This window comes from Eurytemora carolleeae, unplaced genomic scaffold (assembly GCF_000591075.1).
Source record: "Eurytemora carolleeae unplaced genomic scaffold, Eaff_2.0 scaffold1416, whole genome shotgun sequence".
NCBI classification, from domain to species: Eukaryota; Metazoa; Arthropoda; class Copepoda; order Calanoida; family Temoridae; genus Eurytemora; species Eurytemora carolleeae.
This window is the reverse complement of record NW_019397302.1, coordinates 33,844-48,647: the sequence shown is the minus strand read 5'-3', so window position 1 is coordinate 48,647 and position 14,804 is coordinate 33,844. Positions and strand designations below refer to the sequence as shown.

The 14,804-nt window shown below is 30.7% G+C and overlaps 1 protein-coding gene across 1 annotated transcript; it reads left to right on the top strand.

Annotated features, from left to right (window-relative positions):
* Positions 1 to 4,034: 4,034 nt before the first annotated feature.
* Positions 4,035 to 9,936, top strand: LOC111713378 (uncharacterized). The gene is made up of 6 exons (XM_023488227.1): positions 4,035 to 4,196; positions 6,067 to 6,165; positions 6,521 to 6,592; positions 6,904 to 6,964; positions 8,686 to 8,751; positions 9,789 to 9,936. Exons 1-6 carry the CDS (start codon positions 4,147 to 4,149, stop codon positions 9,873 to 9,875), a joined length of 435 nt encoding a protein of 144 aa, XP_023343995.1. The 5' UTR covers positions 4,035 to 4,146; the 3' UTR covers positions 9,876 to 9,936.
* The last annotated feature ends 4,868 nt before the right edge of the window (positions 9,937 to 14,804 follow it).

Below are 14,804 nucleotides of genomic sequence, written 5' to 3'. Positions count from 1 at the left end.
GTGAGTTAGTTTTTATTACTTTTTACATTTTGGGTTAACAGTAGGGTTTCTAGCCGAAAGGGTAAATCATTTCGCGAAAATTCTCAGGTCAACTTCCATACATTGCCGGTCACTCTCTTTAAGTGGATTAGCAAATCAGGGTTTGTAGCAAGAACCACTGGTTGCTTTGGTTTTAAAAACTTTTTTTGTTTTACTGCTTTAAATGTTTTCAATTTTGACCTACATTAGCACAAAGGCTGCACATTGCACATTATTAAATTATTGATTACAAATTAATAAGATTTGTCCCGAGGCTGGTTTGTGTGTTCACTGTATCAGCAATGCCGTATACTTTCGCGGATTTATGCCTGGTTCTCATATATTCATTATATAAATATATAGATATATATTTATATATATCTATATATCAAAATATCCAGGCTTTCCAACCTTCGTTTCCATCCCAATATATATACACACATTCTTTAGTCTATATCGAATGTAGACACAGTACGCTACACTATTTTCTTGCTTCACCCGTTTTTGACAGATACTTTTTTTCCTATTTGTGGTTGTGATAGTTTCATGGGGAGTCTCAGAAGAGAAATCATCATCATGGGAGTACTATTGGAGACCCGAATGATTTTAATTGTAGACCCCAAACGTTTCGTTTTAAACTCCCAATTTGCATTGGAGAATGGAGACCCCAAGATTTTCATTTCAGACCCCTAACATTTTGTTTTAAGCCCCCAAATTTCTTTTTTAATTCCCAATTTTTATTGGCGACCCCCATCTAGTTGTCTCCACTGAAAATCTAGGGGGCCTCCAACGTAAATCAAGGGGTCTCCAATGAAATCTGGAGGTCTCCAATGAGACGTCTCCAATATTACCCCAATGATGATAATTTCTTGCCAGACTCCTACACATGGGGACCACTCATTGTTCTGTCGGAATTTTAGTTTGAGAAATAGACTTTGCAGATTGAGCAGAAACGGTTGCAAAAAATTTAAAACACTATTATAGTTCCGGATCCATTTATTGGAATATAATTTATTATTCCGGATCCATTTATTAGAATATAATTCATTATTCCGGATCCATTTATTGGAATATATTTCATTATTCCGGATCCATTTATTGGAATATAATTCTCCTATTGAAAAAACTGTATGCATAATTTCCTATCCATTCAAAAATGCCAATTCCAGATTTACAATGGTTCCCTAGAAAACTTTATCTGCAATCAATAATGTGGAAGATATTGTCGGTTTTCCAGGATTAAAAGTGTTTTATTCTGATATTTGCTTGATTTTTTCTTGCAGTAGAAATGCGCAAGCCACTTCTGTAGAAAACCCATAATTGAAAATAATCCGTTGGCTCAGTAACATTTTGCCTAGTACAAGTTCGCCTAGTACAAGTTCGCCTAGTACACTTTCGCCTAGTTCAAGTTCGCCTAGATAACATTTTGCCTAGATAACATTTTGCCTAGATAACATTTTGCCTAGACAACATTTCGCCTAGATAACATTTTGCCTAGATAACATTAGAGAGTAATTTTCGCCTAGATTAACATTTTTAAAATTAACCAGCTTTTGGAACCAAAAAATACGCAATTTTTACTGTAAAAATTTCACAATTTTTTTTTTGTAGTTTAAATCATTCAGTTTTCTACTGACATTGATGTCGACATGACGTCCTTAATTCAGGCTGGGAAAACCAAACGAGGCAGACCAGCCAAAATTGATAATCAACATTTCTCATATGTCTCCAATGGACCTGGTAGTCAGAAAGTTTATAATTGGCGCTGTTCAAACAGCTAGTGCCCTTTAAGAAAAAATTTGTAAACATTATTATAATACATTGTTTTGCTTTTTATTGAATTTCTTGAGAAAAAAGAGGAACTTTATAAATTTTAGTGAATTTATCTAGGCGAAATTTACCTTCTAATGTTATCTAGGCAAAATGTTATCTAGGCGAAATGTTGTCTAGGCAAACTGTGTTTAGGCAAAATGTTATCTAGGCGAAATGTTATCTAGGCAAAAGGTTAGTAGGCGAACATGTACTAGGCGAAAGTGTACTAGGCGAACTTGTACTAGGCAAAATGTTACTGAGCCAATCCGTTCATTTAATTCATAATTAATCATTGATCAGACTGTATATCTGCAGGGTACCATTTAGAATCTGGCATTACCAGCTTTGCATATGGAGATTGGAGGATCACTAGAAATTACGCATTCAGTCCTCTGATGGAGTTTGAAATCTTTTTTTTTTATCTTTTCGCAGCCATGTAAATTCAAATTATCTAATAAAATACCCACTATCCATACACCATACACTATATTACGTATAAGGTTATAAAATATTTTACGCGGATTTTCTTTAAAATAGTGGTTTTAAAGTAAGCCCCGTGAAAAAATGGAATATAGTATAACGATGTTTATCCATATTATATGAGTATTCGATAATGTTATACAATACAATTTTACCAGTTACAAACCCAATCTATAAAGTAAAATGGGGTTTACCAGTTACAAACCCAATTTATAAAGTAAAATGGGTTTACCAGTTACATACCCAATTTATAAAGTAAAATGGGTTTACCTGTTACAAACCATTTTATTAAGTAAAATGGGTTTTACCGGTTACAAACCCAATTTATAAAGTAAAATGGGTTTTACCAGTTACAAACCCAAACTATGAAGTAAAATTGGTTTTACCGGTTACAAACCCAATTTATAAAGTAAATTGGGTTTACCGGTTACATACCCAATTTATAAAGTAAAATGGGTTTACCAGTTACAAACCCAATTTATAAAGTAAAATGGGTTTACCTACCAGTTGCAAACCCAATTTATAAAGTAAAACGGATTTTTACTGGTTACAAACCCAATTTTTAAAGTAAAATGGGTTTTACCGGTTACAAACCCAATTTATTAAGTAAAATGGGTTTTGCCCATACCATACCCAATTTATAAAGTAAAATGGATTTTTGCTGGTTACAAACCCAATTTTTAAAGTAAAATGGGTTTTACCGGTTACAAACCCAATTTATAAAGTAAAATGGGTTTTACCAGTTACAAACCCAAACTATGAAGTAAAATTGGTTTTACCGGTTACAAACCCAATTTATAAAGTAAATTGGGTTTACCGGTTACATACCCAATTTATAAAGTAAAATGGGTTTTACCATTTACAAACCCAATTTATAAAGCAAAATGGGTGTTACCAGTTACAAACCCAATTTATAAAGTAAAATGGGTTTTACCGGTTACAAACCCAATTTATAAATTAAAATGGGGTTTACCAGTTACAAACCCAATTTATAATGTAAAATGGGGTTTACTGGTTACAATTCCAATTTATAAAGTAAAATGGGTTTTACCAGTTATAAACCCAATTTATAAAGTAAAATGGGTTTTACCAGTTGCAAACCCAATTTATAAAGTAAAATGGGGTTTACCTGTTACAAACCCAATTTATAAAGTAAAATGGGTTTTACCAGTTGCAAACCCAATTTATAAAATAAAATGGATTTTTACTGGTTACAAACCCAATTTATAAAGTAAAATGGATTTTTACCTGTTACAAACCCAATTTATAAAGTAAAATAGGTTTTACAGGTTACAAACCCAAAATATAAAGTAAAATGGGTCTGGTTCAACTGCACAATTGCATTTTATGTTCTTTAAGTTCAAGCCATTACTTGAGTCACCTAGTCACCAACTGAAATTGACCTAAAGTTAGAACTTTTGAGTTGTTAATCTCAGGATTAAATATTGATCTCCATCTTATGAGTTATGCAGACCAGACCTATAGATTGATTTTATTCATCTTTAATATCCCCTGATGGTCATACCCTGCAGGATAACTTTAATTCAGGGTTTAAGCTTTGATCCCCCAGATTTCAAAGTGTCCACATTAGATATCGAGAATAAGCGTTCAAGATGAACGATACTTGATAGATAGAAAAGTTCCTGCAGGCATATTTAAGCATCAACATACATTACTGCTTTATTTATTACAGCTAGGATAGAAGAAATGCTGTCAGTGTATTTGAAACATTTTTTTCAGATAAAACTTTAAAATGATTTTTCAAAAACTGTCAATGCTTAGGAAATAAGTGAAATCAGTGAAAGTTAAATCTTTATCTTAAAAAACATTTTTACAATGGCCTGCACAGAAAACGAAACTGCCTTTCAGAACTTTACAAATTTGAGGTAATTTTTTAATAATGTTTTGAATAAAGCGAGTAATATTTACCCTGAAATTGTTTTCTGAATTATAATTGTTCCCATTACATATCTATTTTTCTATATGTTTATTCACTATTTTGTACCTTATTCAGCTGCATCCTTAAAAATTAAAACCTATTTTTTCTTTCTTAATAAGTATGAAATCATCATTATTTGGGTACTATAGGATTTCCATCCATCGGAGAAATCCAGATTTTCATTGAACCCCTAAGTTAAATAAAAAAATTAGTTTATTATTGTAGAACTTAGCTCATCATTGGAGACCACACAAATATCATTGGAGACCACACAAATATCATTTGAGACCACACAAATATCATTTGAGACCACACAATATCATTTTAGACCACACAAATAACATTGGAGGCCAAACAAATATCATTTGACACCACACAATATCATTGGAGACCACACAATATTATTGGAGACCACACAAATATCATTTGAGACCACACAATATCATTGGAGGCCACAAAAATATCATTGGAGACCACACAATATTATTGGAGACCACACAATATCATTGGAGACCACTTAATATCATTGGAGACTACGCAAATATCATTGGAGACCATACACATATCATTGGACACCACACAATATTAATGGAGACCACATAATATCATTTGAAACCAAATAATATCATTGAAGACCACACACATATCATTATAGACCACGTAATATCATTGGAGACCACATAATATCATTGGAGACCACATAATATCATTGAAGACCACACACATATCATTGTAGATCACACAATATCATATGTAGACCACATCATTAAAGACCACCTACTATCTTTGAAGATCAACATATCCTTGAAGACCACCTAACATCATTTGAGACCATACAATATAATTGGAGATCACAAAACATAATTAAATATCATTCAATTTTCATTGGACACCACCCAAATATCATTGGAGACCACTCAAACATAATTGGTTTAACTATCATAATGGAGAGCTTGTTGTCTCCGATCAAAATTATAGTGTAGGGGTCTCCGATGGAAATTTAATGGTCTAAGTACAAATGTTAGGGTCTTCTATGAAAGTTTTAGGTCTCGAATAAAAAGATTAAGAAGATTTTGAAGTCCCCATAGGCAAAAAAAACTTGATGTGTTTTATGAAATATTAAAAGGGGCCTGCGATAGAATTTCAATGATGTTTTCTTTGTATACAATTTTTCTTCCAATTTTCTTGTTCAAATTACAAAAAAAAATCCTAAACATGAAACATGTTTCATGAAAAGTTTATAACTATAAACAGAATTAGCCCTCTTAACTTCTATATATAAATATAATAATTGATATTTATTTACAATTTGAGGTTTGATTGAGTTTTTATTAGCCCTTAACAATATTATTTTTATAAAGATATTTTCAATTCATGTTTTCTATAATTGAAATGTATGCACTGTTAAAACTAGTTTTTCGAAGTTATAACTTTTAAAAAATAACCTGTATTATTGTTAATTTTAATTTTATCGTTTAATTTAAATATTTTTATCTTTATAATTATTACTAAGAAGAATATGGATGGCGTTGGCCAGGTTTAAAAAAAAACATGTGCAATTTGCCATAAAATGTTGGGCTCGATAGGTTCAGTCGTTTATGGATACAAACATCACAACAAACGGACAGATAGACACTAAGACAATAAAAGTAAATAGTAGAAGATGTACCAAGAATTTATATTAAAGATTATTATTACTGTTACAGTTATTATTATTATTATTATTGTTATTATTATTATTATTATTATTATTATTATTATTAATATTATTATTATTATTATTATTATAATTATTTTTATTATTGTTATCATTCTAGTGATTCTGTAAAATCTCTCCCAGCTGGGCCTCCTGTTTCTAGAACAGACAAACTTTTTCTGGAGCGTGTTGGAAAAAATCAAATAGACATGCGCAGAAGGAACCACTGCGCAATTAAGAAATAACAGACAAAAATACTTCTTTTTCAATTTTATCAAACATTTAATAAGAAATATCAGACCATTTTTCTAAATGAAATTTTTTAAATTTTTGATTAATTGTGCCATGAAATTGTAACTTTTCAAAAGTTCTCAAACTAAATTCTGATTAAACAACTTTTTAAAGATTTTAAAAAACAATTTTCACATTTTTTACTTAGCTTTGCCTTTTTTATATATTTCTATTTAAAAAAAAATAATCATTATTCGTTTCTAAACGACCAAAATAGGACAAACCTGGCATAAAACAAATAAAGCTTTTTTGTAACGTTAAAAAGATTGCGCGCACGGTATTAGAGTGAGCTTGTCTGGAAGCGCGCCAAATGTTAGTCAACTTGATCCCAAGGAACAAAGAAAAGTTTCTCTCAGGTGACTTAATTAATTTTTTCATTTTAGAAATATTTTTATTGATTTCTTCAACTTTTAACGTTAAACTCTCAATATAACCATCTAGAATATCTTTAAATTTTAATCTGAGTAAAAATAAGCAAATATTGTCGTTTTCTGCAAAAATTCGCAATAAATTTCACTTTTTGGATAAAAAGCAAGGACACTTTTTTCTCAAACAAAGATATTGTTGTGGTTTTGGGTCAATAATGGGTGAAATAACGCCTCAAAAATAATAAAAATTTAAAAGCTATTTAAAATGGAGTTTTTTTGTGAAAAATTTATTTTTTTAGAAAAGCAATTTCTGAAAAAAGAAGAGAAGTGAAAGAGCAAGACAATCCTGATGCATTAAAGGTAAAAACAAACACAATAAAAAACTGCTTTTTATCACAAAGTGAGACCCATACAACTAACTGTGGAGAAAAAATATTACGCTTAAGCAATCTTTTATGTATTAGATATTGCTCCAAAGCTAATCGTTTTATCAGTACTATGAAAATCAACTTATTAAGTTAAATGTACCTAGGGATTTAAAAAAACGATCTTTTTGACGAAAAATGGATAACGAAACAATCTTTTTAAAAAATGATAGTTCATTTAAAAAGTTCGTTTTTTAAAAAAATGGCTGTTTTTTAACGATCATCGTTTTTTCCGAAAACGAAACGATTGTTTTTGAAAACGATTAAAAAACGAAACAAAAAAACGAAACAAAAAAACGATTAACAACCCTAAATGTATCTGCTTACACTGCACAATTACTGTGTTTCATGTTTAGTTATTTGACTATTTATCATCACAACTTGAACCTAACAGTGGTCTTCTTGTTCCAATTTTTAACGGGTCTCACTTTAAATATTTTATCTGATGAAGAAGAGTCAACGTAACAGACATAAATAACTTAATTTCTATTTCTCTAAAATTCAAGTAAATTTATCTCCCTGTATCAATAAATAAAGATTTCATAATAATCAATAAAATTTCCAACGGAACTTTTTAAAACCTTTATCTAAGCAAGAATGAGAAAGATATTGTCGTTTAAAATCTTATAAAACAAATCTGAGAATTTCTTTGATGGTCTATTAAGCAGACATCTACAAATCACAACACAATGATGCACACTGATACAAAAGTTAAAAACAATGATATCTCATTCATTTTTGGTTACACAAGCCTTTAAATCTCTAGCTAAGTAATCTTTTCTAACCGTTTCGTTAACAGTAAGTTCCATCCGTAAAAAATTAAAATTTCAGGGAGCCGTTAATTTTAAAGGCAAGTTACACGTAACATTTGTTTTGTTAACTGCATTTTTTTAATTACTGTTAGTTAACGATATCATCTTAATTAACAACGTTAACGGAAAATTTTCAACAATCGCCAACAGCTCCACTCGGGAACGGTCTATTACATTATTAGAACATATTATAACAGTGAACAAATTCGTTCACTGTTAAAAAATTGTCAATGGCACAGCCGTTATTGTTCTATTTCAGTATTAACGGTGCGAACCGGCAACAAAATTTGTTAACGGTTATAAAATCGTTAGCAGTTCAACCGTTAACAGTCTTTTGTAGTATTAACAGCATTAACGGCGTGTAAAATCGTTAACGGCACTAGTAGTTGAACTGTATTTACCCTTTTCTATATATCCAAATCAACTATATTTATCTTATTCTGAGGAGAACCCAGCTAATTTTACGACTGGACAAACTCCAATTTTATTTATCAAAATTCAAAGGTTACCTCTATTCTCTATTTTCATCTTTAACATTATGAACACAGACGACATTTTAAAGCATCAACACACGTAATTTTTTTGTTTGTTTTTTAAGTTTAATGGAATTTAAGCAGAAAAAAACGAAAAAAAGAAATAATCGTTTAAAAAAATCGTTTCGTTTTCGATTTCAACCGTTTTTTCAGAAACGGCTAATCAGTTTCGGTAACGGTTTAAATATTAACGGTTTATGCCCTTCGTTAATGGATTCTTCTGCTAATTTTCGAAAACCTCCTTTTCGTTAACGGAACGGTGAATCAGACGTGTCAATTTTAAATATAAAGTAAAAGTGAAAAATATCTAGGATAAGGTGTTGATGGACGGAGAGAAGGAGATATGGGATAGTGGAGATTGGAGGCAACAAATTAAGGAAAACATTTTTTTTAATTTCTAACATTTTTAAAACATTATTACAGACGAGAAGAATATTTCCAACGCGGTCTAGCGGGACCAATGCAAATTTTGAATATGAAGACGACTCAAGTTATCACTTGAATTAGCAAGTGTAACGAACATGAGACGCAGCAATTGTGCAGTACACAGTACACACAACCTCATTTCACTTTAAGATTTTCAAGCTACTGACAGATTATTAGAACAGCATTAAATACTAAAATATCCATTAAATGTCGTCCTTCTATTCCAAAGACACATGGTTTCTACTGTAGTTTTCAAATATAAAGTTAATGGGATAGTAAAATGTTTATTATGTCTGAATCAAGAGTACAAATATTTCTTTCTAAGTTAAAATTCAGGAAAAACCCCATCTAGGAAAACATTTATTATCTTGAGAATATGTTGATCCAACTTTCATTGTACGTTTCGTTACGTTTTTTTAAAACATTAGATAAGTTTCATACAAAGCAAAAATATAAAAAGTGGGACGTTTTTCATTTGTTTTTTTTAAATTTCCTCTGACAAAAGATATTAGCTTTATGGACGCAAAACGTATTGTACAGGCTTAAAACTGCTTTATCCGAGTACACTTAAAATATTAAAAATTTGCACTTAGCGGAGTTTTCTAATTTCAAAAATTTGTTCAGAGGGTTACAATAAGAAACTTTTCATAAACACATTTTTGAATATTGAAAAAATTTTCAAAATAAGTAAACTTTTATTGTGTTTTTTTAATTGATCAAGTGAGCTGATGATCCTTTACAATACAGTGGTCGGCATTTATATCAATACAATCACGACGATTTTTACATTTAAGTTTTGCTTTCTAACATTCTTTTTTCAAATTACACGTTTACAGTCAACATTAAAGGAATCTGCTAATACACCGTTTCTCTTTCTTTTTTTATGTGTACCCTAAGCGCGCTTGGTAGAAATAAAAAATTGAGATATAAAGTCGTCTTCACTGTATTGATTTATTTGACAACTTATCAAAATGAAAAAATGTTTCAGGATTTAAACAGTTCATTTTCCAAGCTACCACCAATATCAAAAGGAAAAAAGATAGTGGACGGGAAAGCCCAGGCCTTCATAGTGTGAAAGCAATAATTTTTTTGGCAAACATATTTTAACATGAAAAATAATGAAAGAGAAATCAAGCTTTTTTGTTGTTCAACCATTTTTTTTGGGCCAGAATATTTCTACACGAATAAATACCTTGCCCCAGTATAAAAAGGAACACAAAAACATTAGTGTCCATTGGGTTGATTGTTAAATACCCAATGATTCAAAACAATCCCAAATCTATTTTATTCTAATTTTTGGTTGCTCCTTTAAAAATGTCCTTTTACAACCTTTCGTACTTGGATTGACTCAAACACAAACTCTGATTTACTAATCCCCATATCTTTGCATCCAAATTTTGTAGACATTAGATATGAATTCTGTGAAACCAATAATCAATTTTTGAAATAATTTAAATAATTAAGGTTTTCTCCTCCAGGTTGCAAAGATATAGAGATTGAAAAATGTAAGTTTGTGCCAAAGACTAAATTCCTTTGAATGGTTTAAAAATAAAAATTCTGGAAAACAAATAAAACCAAAGAAGATTAGACCAAAGAAAATTTGAAAATATCAAATTACATAATTTAATATTATTTTCATTGCATACAAGAGTGCTATTCTGATATTGGAGTTTCCAAAAAGGTATAAAATTTTGATGACGACATTAAATATAAACATTAAATGAAACGACCATTATGTTTTAACTTGGTAATTAAGCTCAAACACAGTTGTTGTTAATGTTATATTTAATGCATCTACATGGAAAAAAACGTGAATTTAATTTAAGATGCCACACATTTTTTCTCGTTGCGAAAAGGTAAAAGGAACTCGCCACGAACTCTAATTCTTCAATCTTTATATCTGTGTAGCCTGACTGTGTGAACCTTGCATATTTAAAACTTAAGTTGTTTGACCAAACTGAATTCGATCATAGTTTGAAATATCAAAGGTCTACAATATCAGGTTGCAAAGATATGGGGATTAGGAATAATAGCGTTAAGTAACTTTGATTTGTAACTCTCCCGCTCCCCCATCGTTTGTAAATGTATTTAGTGTGTCGATATTAGAGTATTAAATAAAAAATGTGCCTTCAAAAAATTTGTCAAATTTAGCTATTTAATATTAATACAATTGTTTTGCTAAATTATAAAACATTTAATAAATAATGTGAAAAAACATTTTTTTTGTTTCATGTCTAATTAGGGTTTCATGAGTCAGGTTGCTATTGTTATTGCTTTATTGAAGTTTATCAACCTTGAAAAATTTAAATTAAAAACAAGACTATTTTTGCCAAGTCATCGAACAAATCATGTTTGAAGAGACAGCAGTTATAATTTCGAAGTAAACCACCATTTAAAAAAAATGAAAATGGCATGTCTCATTCACGTTTTCAATTTTAGATTAAGATAATATTATAATTGTTACACAACTAGAGGATTAAAATTAACTGCTGTTAATCGTACAGGCCACTTTTTTGTTTAATATAGATTCATAGATAGATAGCATGTCCGATTAAAAACTGCGCCTTAAAACATTTATCTAATAAATACTGTGGTAGATAGCTTAGTTTTCCTGGCTTAAAACCTATATCTGATCAATACTGTGTAGATAGTTTAGTTTTCCTGGCTTGAAACCTTTATCTGATCAATACTCTGGTAGATAGTTTAGTTTTCCTGGCTTGAAACATTTATCTGATCAATACTGTGGTAGATAGCTTAGTTTTCCTGGCTTGAAACCTTTATCTGATCAATACTGTGGTAGATAGTTTAGTTTTCCTGGCTTGAAACCTATATCTGATTAATACTGTGGTAGATAGTTTAGCTTTCCTCGCTTGAAACCTATATCTGATCAATACTGTGGAAGATAGCTTAGTTTTCCTGGCTTGAAACCTTTATCTGATCAATACTGTGGTAGATAGTTTAGTTTTCCTGGCTTGAAACCTTTATCTGATCAATACTCTGGTAGATAGCTAAGTTTTCCTGACTTACAACCTTTATCTGATCAATACTGTAATAGATAGCTTAGCTTTCCTGGCTAAAAACCTTTATCTGATCAATACTGTGGTAGATAGTTTAGTTTTCCTGGCTTGAAACCTTTATCTGATCAATACTGTGGTAGATAGCTTAGTTTTCCTGACTTGAAACTTTATCTGATCAATACTGTGGTAGATAGTTTAGTTTTCCTGGCTTGAAACCTTATCTGATCAATACTGTGGAAGATAGCTTAGTTTTCCTGGCTTGACATGCATTTAATTCTGCTTATTTCTACATTGTTTCTTAAGCAAGAAAGTCTCTTTAAGAGAGAAACCTCATTCAAAAATAAACAGTTTTAGAAAAAGGTAATAATTCATATTTGATCCTGGACAAATCATTGTTAATCGGGTACAAACCCCCCTTTAAATGAATTGGTTAAAATAACTTCTTTTAAACCCCATTTTCCAATTTTTCAGTTTCGAGGTTATAAGGTTATGCCTAATCAATAATGTTTAAATTATTAATTGATAATTGTTGGGAGGGGTGAGCGGGGATCCTTGCTACATAAACTATACTTGAAATGAAATACATGAATTTATAAAAAGGTCAAATTGTTTTACATTCCATATTGATTTAGACCTTGAGTATTAATTTAAGAGAGCTCGACCTTAAGTAATANGGGCGAGTTAGGTAGGTAGGAGCTGTCCTCAATTAGGGTAAGTAAGTATGCATAACAAAAATATATAATTTATCAAATACACAAACCTTTGAGGCCATGTGTAGAAAAAACAATATAATTACATTCATATGTCCAAAAGGAAGCAAAACTATAATCCTTATTAAGGCTTAAAGGAGACTTAATCAATCTACTTCTAAAGGTAAAAGTCTTGGCTGTCAAGGTTAGAAAAAAAATTAGTCTTAAAAATATCAAACGGTTTTTCGCAGCATTAAAAACCGTTTGAGATGTTTTTGTAATTTTGTTCAAAATTTGGTAAACAAAACCCGTAATTACTAAATCGAGGTTTTAAATTCTTCCTAACAATGTGGATAAAAAAAGGAGGAGGGGGTCGGGGGTTCAGCACCCCCGTTTGCAGGGACATAATTTTCAGCGACCCTTCAAAACGTTGCCTCGTTTTTAAATTCTGAAAAATGAGAATTGATATATTTATGGGGTTTCTGCTAAGAAACGAGGATACTCAGTATCCACACAGAAAGAGCCTTTAATGACAACTTTAGACTTATAAAATGTGATAATAGGATAATAGGATAATAGGATAATAGGATAATAGGATATTAGGGTGGTTAAATTTAGTCTTCTGTTTTTAATAAAGTCATTTAATGTTATATAAAAAAATATACAGTTTAGAAAGAAACAATTTTACAACTACATAAACCCTGAGTGCAAGAATTAAGACTGAAAGATTCTATAAAGTCGTCTCTGAAGTCTCTTCCTTTGTGGACAACCCGATACTTGCGGATTTCGTGAAGCAAAGTTGAGACAAAAAACGTGTAATTTACAGAATTTGATGCTTTTTAAGATGAGAAAACGACGATTAGTTTCTCAAATAAAGGCTTCATGGGTACCGTTGTGAATCCAGGATATCAGTCTTTTAAATGAAGAGACACTTTAAATTCAGTGTACAGTCTCTTTAAGTAAATGTTCTTATATATGTGTATGTAGTATATACTGGTTAAATATATTTCTAATTAACGCAGTATAAAAAGTTGCAAGGTATATATGCTAGGCTATTAAGCAGGCCTGCGGAAAGTGTGCCTAATGACTTACATTTTTCAAGCCAGCCCCTTGGCTACTTAGGATAAAAACTATATGCGAAATATGATTAATATATAGTGAGTTATTAATCTATGCATATTGCATAAACTTAATTTTTTTTTTAAATATTAAACTTCCCAAACATTTAGATTTTGTACACATTTTGGAACAGACTGATTTGTATATCTAAAATTTTTTTGAGATTTTTATCATTCTGTTCGCAATTTTGAACAGAATGTTCTTAATTTTGAACAAAATGTTCGATATTTTGACCCACAATGTTCTTAATTTTGACAATGTTCTTAGTTTTGAAACAGCCGTAACACGCGTAGCTTAAAGAGGCTGTAAGCGTAATTTCAAGTGACCCTCCATGCAAAGATGGCAACGGTACCCTTGAAATCTTATTCTGATCAAACGTTGGTTTTCTGACTTGAAAATGTTTTAATTTTGATACTTTCTCTATTTACTTCTTATAGGCAAGAAATGCGCAAATCACGTTTACAGAGAACCCGCAAATAAAAATAAACTGGTTAAAGAAACAAAAAAACAACTCTTGATCAGACAAAGCTGTAAAGGGTAACGATGTAAATCGAACATTGCTTTCTTCAATGTATAGAAATCGTTACGTATAGCAACAAGGCGTATTTTCCGGGAGAACATTTTTTATATTTTTGAGAAATTAAATAGGAGTAGGAGTAGGAGTTTTGAACATCGAATTTGCACTCAAATTCAGGATTTACAGATCTTTAAAAAGTTTAATATGTCTCAAATGAATCCGAAAGAAGCTTTCCACAACACAGCATACTCAGTTCAACTACCTTACATAGCCGGTCACTCCCTTTAATAGTAACACACAATTTTATGTAATTATATAATCATGCATTCATGTTGTTAGTACATAATAAAATCTGGGGGGACCTTAACCACAATAGAGATCAGTACAAATGTACATATAAATCCAGTAAGTTGTATAGTGTCTTAATGTAATGTCTAATGTATGTTAAAAGAATAAAAATAACGACAATAATCTCCAATGTTTTACAAAAACGATTTCTATACATCGGATTTCTATAATTTTTGACTTCAATTTATACTTCTACTACTTTTTCGTAGCATGACCTGAGGTAGGTTCACCTGAGTCCAGAACTAAAGAAAGCGCGAATTTTAAGTTCGAGGTTAAAAGTTCTGTAAAATAATGAGTAGCTACTTAAATATTAA